This window comes from Hylaeus anthracinus, unplaced genomic scaffold, assembly GCF_026225885.1.
Source record: "Hylaeus anthracinus isolate JK02 unplaced genomic scaffold, UHH_iyHylAnth1.0_haploid 7893, whole genome shotgun sequence".
NCBI lineage: Eukaryota > Metazoa > Arthropoda > Insecta > Hymenoptera > Colletidae > Hylaeus > Hylaeus anthracinus.
In genome coordinates, this window is record NW_026535540.1 from 1 (window position 1) to 12,047 (window position 12,047).

Consider the following 12,047-nt stretch of genomic DNA (forward strand, 5'->3'; position numbering starts at 1 on the left):
GAATTTGGTTACCTAATTGTTGCACGGTGTTAACGCACTGGCGATGCGAAGGTCGAGAATGTTTCTATGCCGTAATAGATTTTGTAACGTCCTCGCGGATCTATATGCGTTCCCATATATGGAAATTTGGCGGTTGAGATTTTCGTTACTCAGGGGTGAACATCTGTGGGGCTTTAGGAAAAGTTTAGATAAAGGGTTACCCACGCAACGCGAGTTAAAAGATGATTCTGAGAAAAGTATGGTACAGCTGCAGAGTGCACTTCGGTAAGACCAGACTCCACATTCCAAGGGGTAGATAAAATAAATGAACTCGAGCTTCGAAAAGAACAGATGTGCATACGTAACATACGTGTTATTAAATATTGTAGTCCACATCCTATACTTTATAATTTTTATAAATTATTTATACAGCAGTGAGTATTATAATTCTTATATATTATTTATATAGCAGTAAGTAAAAAAAGGAATAAGAAATAGAAATGCAGTTGGAAAAAAGAAAAGTTTCCACTGCCGAGTCTAGAACCCACGAAACACTAGAAGATGAACCTCCGGTGCAACGCTCGCAGCTACAATTGCTTGTGTTGAAAGCTTGAATTTTTTCATACATCTAGTGACCTGTAAATGTTTAAAGCCATTTTTTATAAAAATGGTTGGCCAGATAGCCTTAATATTATACACTTTCTTTTATGCCCTTCAGCCCCCATCATTTGAGCCCGGTCTCGTTCAAAAATCGCTCGTCCGGATCGCGACTTTCCCTTTTGAGCAGCGTTTCGTAGACCAAATGGGGTCTTCAGAAACTCAAAAAGCCCGAACGGCGTTGTAATTGCTGTTTTGCAGACATCTTCCTCAGCTACCGGAATCTGGTGGTAGGCTCTGATCAGGTCGATTGTAGAGAAAAAGCTCTTCCCTTGCAGGATGGATGAATAGTCCTGTACATGCGCCACCGAGTAACGATCAGGCACCGTTTGTGCATTTAGCCTGCGATAATCCCCGCAAGGTAGCCAATCGCCATTTTTCTTTTTTACTAAATGCAGTGGACTCGTCCAGGGGCTGCTAGAAGGGCGCATTATTCCCTGGTCCAGCATGACCTGGAATTCAGTCCTTGCAATCTTCAACCGATCTGGCGGTAAACTTCTGGGCCTCTTCACTATCGGTGGTCCAGCAGTAATTATATGGTGACGGACAGGATGTTTCACCGTACAGAACTGTGCTTTCCCTAGAACGCGCGGGAACTCATTAAGTAACGACAAGTATTTACTTCCCTGATCCACTATAGAAGCGCCGGTAAATGTTACCACTCTGTACTCAGCAGGTCCTTCGAGCCCAGAGATTTTGTCCTCGATGCTCCTGTTCCGGATGTTTATGCTGAGGTTATGCTCTGCCAGAATATCCACTCCGATGATGGCATATGGGACATTGGCCACATGGAAGTGTCCTCGAATGGGTCTTCGTAGACCAAGATTGAGAACTAGGTTACGTCTTCCATAAGTTTGAATTTTGCCTGCATTTTGAGCGAACAGGACCAATTTTGATGGATACTTCCTGTCTCGGTGGCTTGCAGGCAGAACTGACACCTCTGCGCCAGTGTCAATCAAAAAACGAGTACCTATATTCTTATCCACAATGAAAAGACGGCGGGATTCGGTGATACCATCAAAACTTGCCGTCACGTTGGATGGTACTACTGGTTTCCCTTCCACCCACAGGGAGCGATGCACTTGGTTGCCCTAGACTTAAACCGAGCATGATAAAAGCACATTCCGCTAGTTCTGGCATTTCTTTCCATGCCACGATCCTTGGATTTTTTCCGCTTTCCAATGCTAGACTCTCCTCTCATAGGCGAACGTCCTCTGAACCTTAGTTGCTGGTGCATTAAACGGGTCAGCTCACTAACCTGTCTCGCTAACTCATCCACTCGGTCACCCTGATCACTGCTTGCAGTCTGATGCCTGTCAACTGCTGCGATGGCCTGTCCAGTGGTGTGATGACGGATCGTTGCTATGCTATCAGCTAGCTTGCCCAAATGCTCATTATCCAACGCTCCTCCAGCTGCCAATGCCAACTGCATCTCCCTGGGTAACCGGTCCAACCATAGCGTTTTCACATATTCAGGGTCTAACTTATCATCAGCTAGCGCAGACATTTCCAATAGCAGTCTTGATGGCTTTTTGCTGCCTAATTCCAAGCCCGACGTCAACTTCCGAAACTTATCTTCCTGTGACACTGCGTAATGCCCCAAAAGCACTGATTTGATTTTGTCCAACTTGACAGTGGCTGGAGGGTTTTTATTACGCTCTCTACCACAGCGAGCGTATCTTTAGTCAGGCGGCTGATTAACGTATAATAACGCGAACAGTCCGATTTTATGTTACGCGAATGGAGTTGGGCTTCCAGCGAAATAAACCATAAGTCTGGCCTATCTGGCCGAAAATTAGGGTATCTCCCCTTGCGATCGCGTTCACTTGTGTGTCGTTATTCTCTTCCATTGCTTCCATTGCTTTTTTTCCGACCACGTGTTACAACAACACGTAAAAAAAATGGTGTGAGCGCGAAATAAAACTATCGCGTGAATGCCGGGGTCACCAATTGTAGGTATTTATGTACCAAATCTAACCTACAGAACTTATTACGAAATAACAACACGGTTTAATTAACAAAGTTTTAATAACAGAAAAAGAATAGAAATAACAATTTAGGGACTTTACGATTCGCGGTAGACGTGTACGCCTACTTAGTCCGGGAAGAAGTGCTAACAAAACAACTACGCTTCCTTCTCCTTAAAACTGCGGAAACATCTAGGTATCAAAATCCCTAGATGTTCCTCAGTTAGCGAAGGTGTGAGGGGAAAACTATTTTTCTTTCTTTTGACTTTGTTCATATTGTTGCGGAACGCATCGTGCGGTGATAGGAAATTTTCTGACGTGGGTAAGATGCCCGTGGAACGCTGAACCACTCTGCCCTGAGAGACGCGTGAAATAAAAATTCGAAATACTTTTAGGAAATAGCAAAGACGTTTATTCAGTCGACTCGTTTGGTTTAAATCGTTTCGTAGTTCGTTACCAGAGGTTCGATTACGATTGAACTCTCCGGAAAATCCTCGCTCAATCTGTTGCGTCTCTCCCTTCTCCGGAAGATTCCCGATCCTCCCTTCGGGTTGTCCTGGTCCAATCGGTGGTTGCGCCCTATTCCTTCTATTGGTGACCTTCATCGATCTCGGATCCACCCCCAAGTCGGGTGGAGGTGGAAGTCACGCGGCCATGTTTGTGCAGGGCTACCCTCTTATTACCCTCTTGAAGAAGTCGCCGGAAACGCGAACCGAGGTACAGCGCGAGTCTGTTATTTTCAAGGATCTTACGAGCTGGAACAAAAGCTAACTCGACTCAAATTTTAAAGAAATGCATTCCAACGGAAACGGCGATTCGACACGGCCTATAATGAATCTATTAAGTATTTTCAGCGAACGTTCCCTTTTCTCTCCTGACTTTCGACTTTTCCACGCTTGATCACCCACGTTGAATGTTTTAACAATGTACGTGGCGGTTCGTTGATTCAATGCGTTAATCCATTTGAATTCCGCTCCTAATTTGAATATAAATATATTCTAGATGCAGTAGTGTTTAAGCTATTCCGTGTTGTGGCGCTACATGCCATGAAGCTATGCCATGTGCTAAACGGCCGCGCTTGAACGCGAATAAGCGACTCGACGTGCATCGAAGGACATTGGATGCGGCCGCTTAGCTCGCAGCCTTCGCTACCACGGCCGCTCCAACGGTATACGCGCGCTCTGATTGGTCGGGGTTTTCTGTTAATATCTCCTCAACAAAGCCTCGAACAACATTTTCGCTAAGGAAAAAATTGTTTCAAATCACCTTCCGAACCACCTTTTTCAAGGTATTACAACATTTTTGGGACACCCTGTATAATGAAAAATATAAGAAATAACTGGTTAAATTTTAGGAAATGTTTTTAAAACTTTTATTTTCCCTGTTACGTATACGGAAACTCTCCGTTTTTAGAAGCTCGCGTTCATTAATCTTATTTTATCTACTCTTCTGGAATTTGGAGCTCGGTCTCACTGGAGTGCATCCTGCACCTGCATTCTCTTAATATCATCTTTGACTCGCGTTGCGTGGGATACTTCTAATCTACCCTTTTCCCAGGGCACACAGCTGCCGACCTCAGAGCAACGAAAATCCTAACCGTCAAATTTCCTAATATGGAAATCACTGGCGGTTCCTCACCAACATTTAGGGGTATATAAACACACGATTTTTGTTGCTCGGGGGCTAGTACGAAAGAGTTATTCGTTAGAGACACATTGATCGTCTGTAGAGTACTCTAGTGAGATCGGGCTTCAGTTCCTTTCAGGATTTTAATCCTAGCCAATGTAACGATCCCACAACATAATAACTTTACCGCTCGAGTTATTATTCTATTAAATTAACAAGTTGCGAGGCTTTATTAACGACGCGTGTTACATTTTAACGATACGATTTAGTCATTGTGTACTCAACCCGAACTCCTAAACTTAACCTATCCTGCGGTTACCCTTTACTGGGAGATACCAATTCCCAGCAGCTACCTGACTTCGCGTCAGAGGCGTCTGCGTTTGTCTTCAATAACCAAGCCAACCAAACACCTTAACCTACGGTTACCCTTCACTGGGAGATACCGATTCCTGCAACTATCTGACTTCGCGTCAGAGTCGTCTGCATTATTTACTCTATCCTCAAATCTTCGGCTACATTGACACATACTAATTAATCGTATCGGTCCAATTCTCGAATCCACCCCACTCGCAGGGCTCACACGCGCGTCGCTATCGCCCTGGCTCGTAACATCCCCGACTTTTATACAAATGAACTACGTACTACGAAATGTAATATGAACTTTATTATAACTGTTAAAATATAACTAATTTAACACAAAAGTTGAATTTCTTTACTTTAAATACAAGCTTTTACAATAGACGTCTATACTAGTTAACGGTCGCTATGCGAGTGAGTATTAACAAATTGTTTTAAATAAAATGCAATAAAAAGAATACGAAATACCGTAAATTCAAGAAAATCGTAGTTGGCGCTAAACTAACTTCAAACAGAATTGTCAAACGCAAAGGCTCATTCACATTCCGTAACAACGGGCAAACGGGTCTCCGCTGCCATCTAGGAGTGACATGGGAATTAATTTATCTCTATCAAAAGTAGCGATACGCAACATTGTATGGTTTTTATGAAAATGCGCCACTTGATCAATCGATTGTGAAGTGTCATCAGGGTTGACACTCTTTAGTCACTTTTCGTGAGACTTGTTCGTGCCGTGAACACCTTTTTGGTTCGGTAAAGTAACGGTGTAATCTGAAAAATGGCATGGTTATGCGGTCGTGCTGTTTTCCAGACATGTCGACGTACATTCTCCCTGAACGCTGTTGCGTGTTCAAAGGACAAAAGTAAATTACAGATATTCTCCTTAATTTAAGAAATCGAGCTTAAGTTTTTGCGTCTTCGTATTACGTAATATAATAGTACAATTTATTATTTCTGTAACATTTGTATTAAGTACAAATAAAATTCTTATTTATAATCATTTTTCGCTACAGCATTCGCTGATCCATTGGATCTTGCTACGGGTTTGGAGAAACGGGAATTACTTGCTGCTGCTGCTGGCAATTTTGTAAGTTTTTACACTACGTAAAAATCAAGATAATGTCACACTTTGCGCTCATGAAATGCACGTTACTTTCAACACGGTAGCGAGTATAATAATATAATATATCATTTCATTCATTAAGTACTATATCATGGATCGAGTAAACTATTTAAACTGTGATACATTCTTTTTATTGTACTTCTTTTATTAGTTATGAAATATCGTAATTTTCTATCAATTCTGTATATAAATTAATAAAGGGTTTTCCACTGTCCTTGAATTCGTTTGAAAATTCACTATTCATTAATATAAAAAAATCTTAATTTGAAAACTTTAATATATATATTGCATGAATCTTCGTACCAGAAAAGTATGTGTATTTTTCTTATATTATTATTACACATTGGATAATATTTTTGATCAGAAGATATTAAATCCTTTTTCTTTAAAAGCAAGTAGTTAAATAAGCATGTGTGTTTATGATTTCCTTTTTCATTCTCATATTTCTTAAGTATATTTCAAATCTTTGCAAAGTAAAACGCATTTCAAAATGCATATATAAATGAATTTATCATTACTTAAATGAACAATGGAATCTTAAATTTTATTGAAGTTTATTTAAGTTGAATACATTAAATTATAAAGTTCAATTTATATAATTTTCTATTGCAGGATCCATACAACATGAAAGCAATACAAATACAAAAGACTAGCTCAAAACAAAATCCAAATCTAGTACCTAGTGCATTCAAAAGTCGTATTGTTGGATGTGTTTGTGAACCAGATGCTTCTCACGTTAATTGGATGTGGTTACACCAAGGCAAACCTCGCCGTTGTGAATGTGGTTATTGGTTTAAACTTATTGAAAAAGCACCTCTTTAATGTCATTTCAAGTTAATTAGTGGATTATTTAAAACATAGAATTAATGTTATACAATACCAAAGGACTGCTTTTCATTTATTACCCTTCCTTGTCCCATCATTGTGCTTTATAAATTAATAAGGAACTAACATGTTAGCATATAAAATTCAGTAATAGAATTTCAAATAAATTGTATAAGTATTACATGCATTTTCATTTCATAGCAGATCCAATGTGAATATTTCACCTGTTATTTATTACAAATATTAACAAGATATTGGTAAGTTATAAATACTTCTATTACGTAAAATGTATTTTGTTCATATAAATTTTAAGAACTAATACAACAACACTAGATTACTTCATATTTCAATTAATTATATGAATTTTTATTATACAATTATTATGGAAACTGTAAAGATAATTAATAATGATATAAATAAATGTTAAAAAAATCGAGAAAATACATTGTTCTGAAGTAAATTCTCTCTGAATGATTTTTCTTTTAGAATAAATAGTGGTATCAATATAGTATGTATTATTAAAAATAATAGGAATTTTTTAAAAGATTATACTCACGTTAATTACTTATCCATTTTTTATTGACATTTTATTTTAACTTTCATATTATAAAAAAAAATATAAAATTTATTATAAAGGATTATAATTTTGGTAACAAGTATTTTATTAGTACACTATATTAATAAATACATTAAACTTAATCTAAATAAGTAAGCTATATGTATACAGAGCTTAACATACGCTTATATTGAATTAAATTAGCTTGATTAATTACATGCCGATGGTAACTATGTTGTGCTATTAATTTTATAATTTCAAAATAATTTGATTACATCAGTGTGTAATGACACGTACTTACATTGTATTAAGTTTTTTGAAACAAATTACAAATTCCAAGATATTGTATCATTTTTAATCAATAATATTTACACAGATTTGTTTTGTTTTATACAATGATTAGCAAAACATTGTTACAAATTTCGCAAAATTGTACAAATTAAAATAATTAGATATTTATACATATTTGATGAAAAAATGTTGGCAGAAGATTATTAGATCTCAAATACTAATTAGTTATACATGAACGAACTTTATCCATTTAAACATTGTGCTTCAAAACTTACAAAGCAACAATTATCATATTAAGTGTAACAAGAACATGATTATAACAATCGATCACTACAATAGTGTCATTCAAACTATAAATTCTTCTAATTTGCCTTAAATCATTATGTTTCATATACACATTTCACTAAATAATATATCAGTTATTAGACACAGATAATAAACTTGATGTACACTTTAGTATTCCCTTTGAAAAGATGTGGGTCTTGTAGTTATTAAACAATCAGTCCTTGGTCTACGAAACAGTAGCACATGAGGTTCTAGAAATAAGTTACATTTAATATAATTACCATTATTTTATGTGGATTTATAATTTAATTATAATAAACATTCATTGTCTGTATCGTTATCATATTAATATATATATTTTTATACGTTAAAACTTAACAAATAAAAACCTAATATTTTTTTAACTGCAAAAACATAATTAAAGGATTTTTAATCGTTGTATGTTTTTTTCTTGAGTATTCTCTTAGGTACAATATCTTTCTTATAGATCGGAAAATAAAAAAAAGCTTGAAACGGAAAATCGTTATTCTTAATATTCGTCTTATTTTGTTCATACAATCGCCTCCATTATCATCAATAAATAAATGTTTTTAAGTAACAGTGTTTATATAGTGATCCCAATAAGTTTTTGAACAAAAAAATTATTTCATTCTTTGTTAAATTCATACAACATATTTCTAGGAAAATTTGATAACTCCATTGGGCGGACAACGCCCTAGAGGCGTTGAGCATTACCCTTATTATCAATCAAAGAGAGGGGGTACCGCCTGCCATGAAAACAGCCTGCATAGTAGTTACATGTATGTATATAGTAACCGTAATGTTCCATTTATGAGTAGAAACATTTCATTGATAATTTCAGTTTTAAGTTCAATACCAACGAGATTTGTTTACGATAAAAATCATTGATTCTTCAGGGGAAATATATGATTAGAAAAACCCTTCTTTCTTGTACTTACTCGTGTGTAGACATGTTTATAAATAAATATTATTTATGCCAATTACAGTTTCAAACGAAAGAAGGAACCTTAACAACAGTTTTTTGGTGTACAATCGTAATTTTACTGTTGGTAAGGAAATCATTGTTTTGATCTCCTTTTTATTTGAATATTATTCTGTGAAGGTTTAAATTGAATACATAATTATATTTCTGTAATTCATTTTCAGATTTACCATTTTATGTTATTTACAGCGTAGGTATGTTAAATTATATTTCCTCTTATGATTCACATAATTTAAATCATAAATATAGTTTTCTACGCAATTTAATTATAGTTTATAATTAAGCAATATTTGATGAAATAATTTTAGTTTTTATTGTTTCTTAATTATAGATACTCTGTTTATTCTATTAATTGTTAAAATTAAATTTTACTATTTTATATAACATAATGTGTAAAATTATTAAAGAAATAACAATTGTATACGTTATCATTTATTTGTTATGTATTAATATTTCAGAAGATGTCTTTTGATGGCAGACATTTTTTGTGTATCTCTCAACCAAATGTAAAAAGAAGAAAGAAATTAAATGACTGTAAAGGCAATTCTCAAGAAGAAATTAAAAGAGAATTAGAAGAAGGTAACTTGTCCAAAAACGAAAATACGTTAGTTTCTGAAGATTCGATCAAGGATGATGATAATTCGGATAAAGATGGATTTAATTTTCTTGCTAAAATTTCATTAGGTGTTGAAGAGTGGTTGGACGATCCTCCAGAAAGAAGTAATATACAATTTATTGGAAATCCTGGATTGAAGGAATTAGTACAAGACCAAACACCTTTCTCTTACTTCTCCCTGTTTTTCACATCAACATTTTTAGAACTTTTAGTAGCAGAAACTAATGCTTATGCTGAAATTGTATTTTTACAAGATTGCGGTGAAAGAGCAAGAATTTCTGACTGGAAAGACACTACCGTAGATGAAATAAAAATCTTTCTGGGAATACTATTTTTGATGGGACTCATCAGAATAAATCGCATGAATGATTGTTGGAGGAAACATTATTTGTTCAATCTACCTTTTGGAAAATTTATAGGTCGTGATCGCTTTTTATTGATTTTAAGGTGTCTCCACTTTGATCGATTACAACACTCTGATGATAGTTTACGTAAAATAAATACTATAATTACTTATTTCAATCAAAACATGGATAAAATTTATAGTCCTTTCAAAGAACTTTTGATAGAAGAAAGCATGGTTCTATGGGGAGGGCAATTAAATTCTAAGAATCATCCATCTAATAAAAAACATAAATGTGGTATAAAATTGCACGCCTTATGTGAACCATCTGGTATAATTAATAAATTACACGTACAAGGGAATTCAAGTACTGAAAACGTAGGGGATAAGGATTGTATCAGAACAATTGTTGATAAGTTATTAAATGGGAGAACAGGCCAGGGTCATGCAGTTTTTATGGACAGTTACTATAGTAGCGTGTCACTAGTTAGTGATCTTCTTGCAAATAAAACTTATTGCACTGGAAGTTTACAACCAAAGAAAATAGGTAACCCATCCGAAGTAATACAGAAAAAATTACAAATGGGTGAATTCGTATATAAGTATAACAAACAGGGAGTTTGTTGCTGTAAGTGGAAAGACAGAAAGAATATTTATAGCATTTCAAGTGAATATGGAGGGGAACTTGTAAATGTTAAGAACAAACAAGGAGAAGAGAAGAAAAAACCACAACTCATTGTAGAATATAACAAACATATGCAGAAAGTTGATAGACAAGATCAGATGCTATCATATTATCCTTTAACCCATAAAACTCTCCAGTGGTACAAGAAACTGGGCATACGTGTAATGCATATAATGCTCAATAATGCTCACATACTTTATAATAAATATAGTGGAGCCATAAAAAAAGATTTACATGATTTCCAGTTTGAAATTGTCTCAACATTATTGCCTCCACCAGATCAAAATATTCCATCATTTTCACCACAATTTAAAGTACATTTACCAGAATTACTTCCAAAAGGGGCGAATAATAGAATTATGAGAAGACGATGTAAATTATGTAATGATAAAAAAAATATTAGGTTAGATACAATTTATCACTGTTCAGATTGTCCATCAAAACCTGGCTTGTGTTTAACCCCATGTTTCAGAGAGTTTCATAAATATAAATAAATTAATTTAGTACTGTACTATAATGTGCTGGACAATTTTTAAATGTTCGGAATATTAAAATAGATCATTTTAATATTTATATTTGTTACGGGACACTGAGACTGATTACTTAAATACATTATTTTTTATTTTCCTTGTATTACTTTACGAATCATATATTTAATACATAAATATTATAAAAACTTCTTTTTTTGTAGTGTATTTCTTATCTATGCTTTTACTTTTTTACTTTATTTCTGTCACACTTTTAATCAAAATTTTAAGTACATTAGTCTACTAGTGAACAATAATACAATTATTTTATGAATCAATTAAACTCTTTAATGAAAAGCTATTACCAGAATTGTATATCAATTTATACATGATTATTAAAAAAAAAACTTTTTTATATAAACAGTAAATGTGTTACAACTTTTTCGAACCAGCGATTTATATGTCAATATAAAGTCAGATATTGTATAATAATATAATAAATTTTCTAATATTATTTATTGCGATCAAATCAAGACATATGATGAAACAAAACATTAAACTTAAATATTATTATTCTGTGACTACAATACGTAGAATAATATTTCCATAATTTTATTCATTTAACTTTTACATACTTTGATAAAAATATTGTTAAATTACATACCTGGCACATGCATCATATAATGGACCCAACCAGGACTTTGTTGAACTCCCAAATTTCTCCATTCAGTTTCTGACATAAGATGAGTTTTTGGAACATGCCTCGCTAAATCAAGTGGCAAAATAACATGCCTATGAACAAGCAGTAATTTACACAAAATTTTAATTTTTGTTGTTACAATACAAAATTCTGATTCCTATGTCCAACGATATAACAATAATACCTACACCATTATATTACACAAATTATTCATAATATTTATAGATTATTGCTGAAATAATCTAAGCTACTAAAAACTAATTGCTTCCAATCAAATTTGATAAAGTAGCCACTTTATAATTTCTTCATTTCAATATAGAACATAGGAAAATGAGGTGCACACAAATTAAACCCCGATACTCACAAAAAGTTACTAATATACTACAATATTCTAATAATATGTCAGTTATTTGTGTAACATTTTAATGTATATTAACTGTATTTTTATACAAACCTATATTCATATTTATCATCACTGTATTTTTCAGAATATTGTATTTGATCAACTGGCATTTTGAATCCCACAATGTAAACATTTGTTACCTCTCTTTCTTTTTTTTTTTTTTT

The 12,047-nt window shown here is 34.1% G+C and overlaps 3 protein-coding genes across 4 annotated transcripts; 2 read left to right on the forward strand and 1 right to left on the reverse strand.

Annotated features, from left to right (window-relative positions):
- The first annotated feature begins 5,273 nt into the window (after positions 1-5,273).
- Positions 5,274-6,715, forward strand: LOC128896182 (cytochrome c oxidase subunit 5B, mitochondrial-like). The gene is made up of 3 exons (XM_054159386.1): positions 5,274-5,449; positions 5,600-5,673; positions 6,322-6,715. Exons 1-3 carry the CDS (start codon positions 5,365-5,367, stop codon positions 6,529-6,531), a joined length of 369 nt encoding a protein of 122 aa, XP_054015361.1. The 5' UTR covers positions 5,274-5,364; the 3' UTR covers positions 6,532-6,715.
- A 442-nt stretch (positions 6,716-7,157) lies between these two features.
- On the reverse strand, positions 7,158-12,046 carry LOC128896183 (cyclin-dependent kinases regulatory subunit-like). Of its 2 annotated transcripts, none has more exons than XM_054159388.1 (3): positions 11,935-12,046; positions 11,445-11,546; positions 7,158-7,917 (listed from the first exon to the last, which is right to left on the reverse strand). In XM_054159388.1, exons 1-3 carry the CDS (start codon positions 12,014-12,016, stop codon positions 7,835-7,837), a joined length of 267 nt encoding a protein of 88 aa, XP_054015363.1. In that variant the 5' UTR covers positions 12,017-12,046; the 3' UTR covers positions 7,158-7,834. The 2 variants fall into 2 exon arrangements, with proteins under 2 accessions (XP_054015363.1, XP_054015362.1); XM_054159387.1 differs by having other exon boundaries at positions 11,445-11,572; positions 11,935-12,041.
- Positions 7,936-11,418, forward strand: LOC128896181 (piggyBac transposable element-derived protein 4-like). The gene is made up of 5 exons (XM_054159385.1): positions 7,936-8,466; positions 8,674-8,736; positions 8,834-8,863; positions 9,128-9,248; positions 9,354-11,418. Exons 4-5 carry the CDS (start codon positions 9,131-9,133, stop codon positions 10,805-10,807), a joined length of 1,572 nt encoding a protein of 523 aa, XP_054015360.1. The 5' UTR covers positions 7,936-8,466; positions 8,674-8,736; positions 8,834-8,863; positions 9,128-9,130; the 3' UTR covers positions 10,808-11,418.
- Position 12,047: the final 1 nt, after the last annotated feature.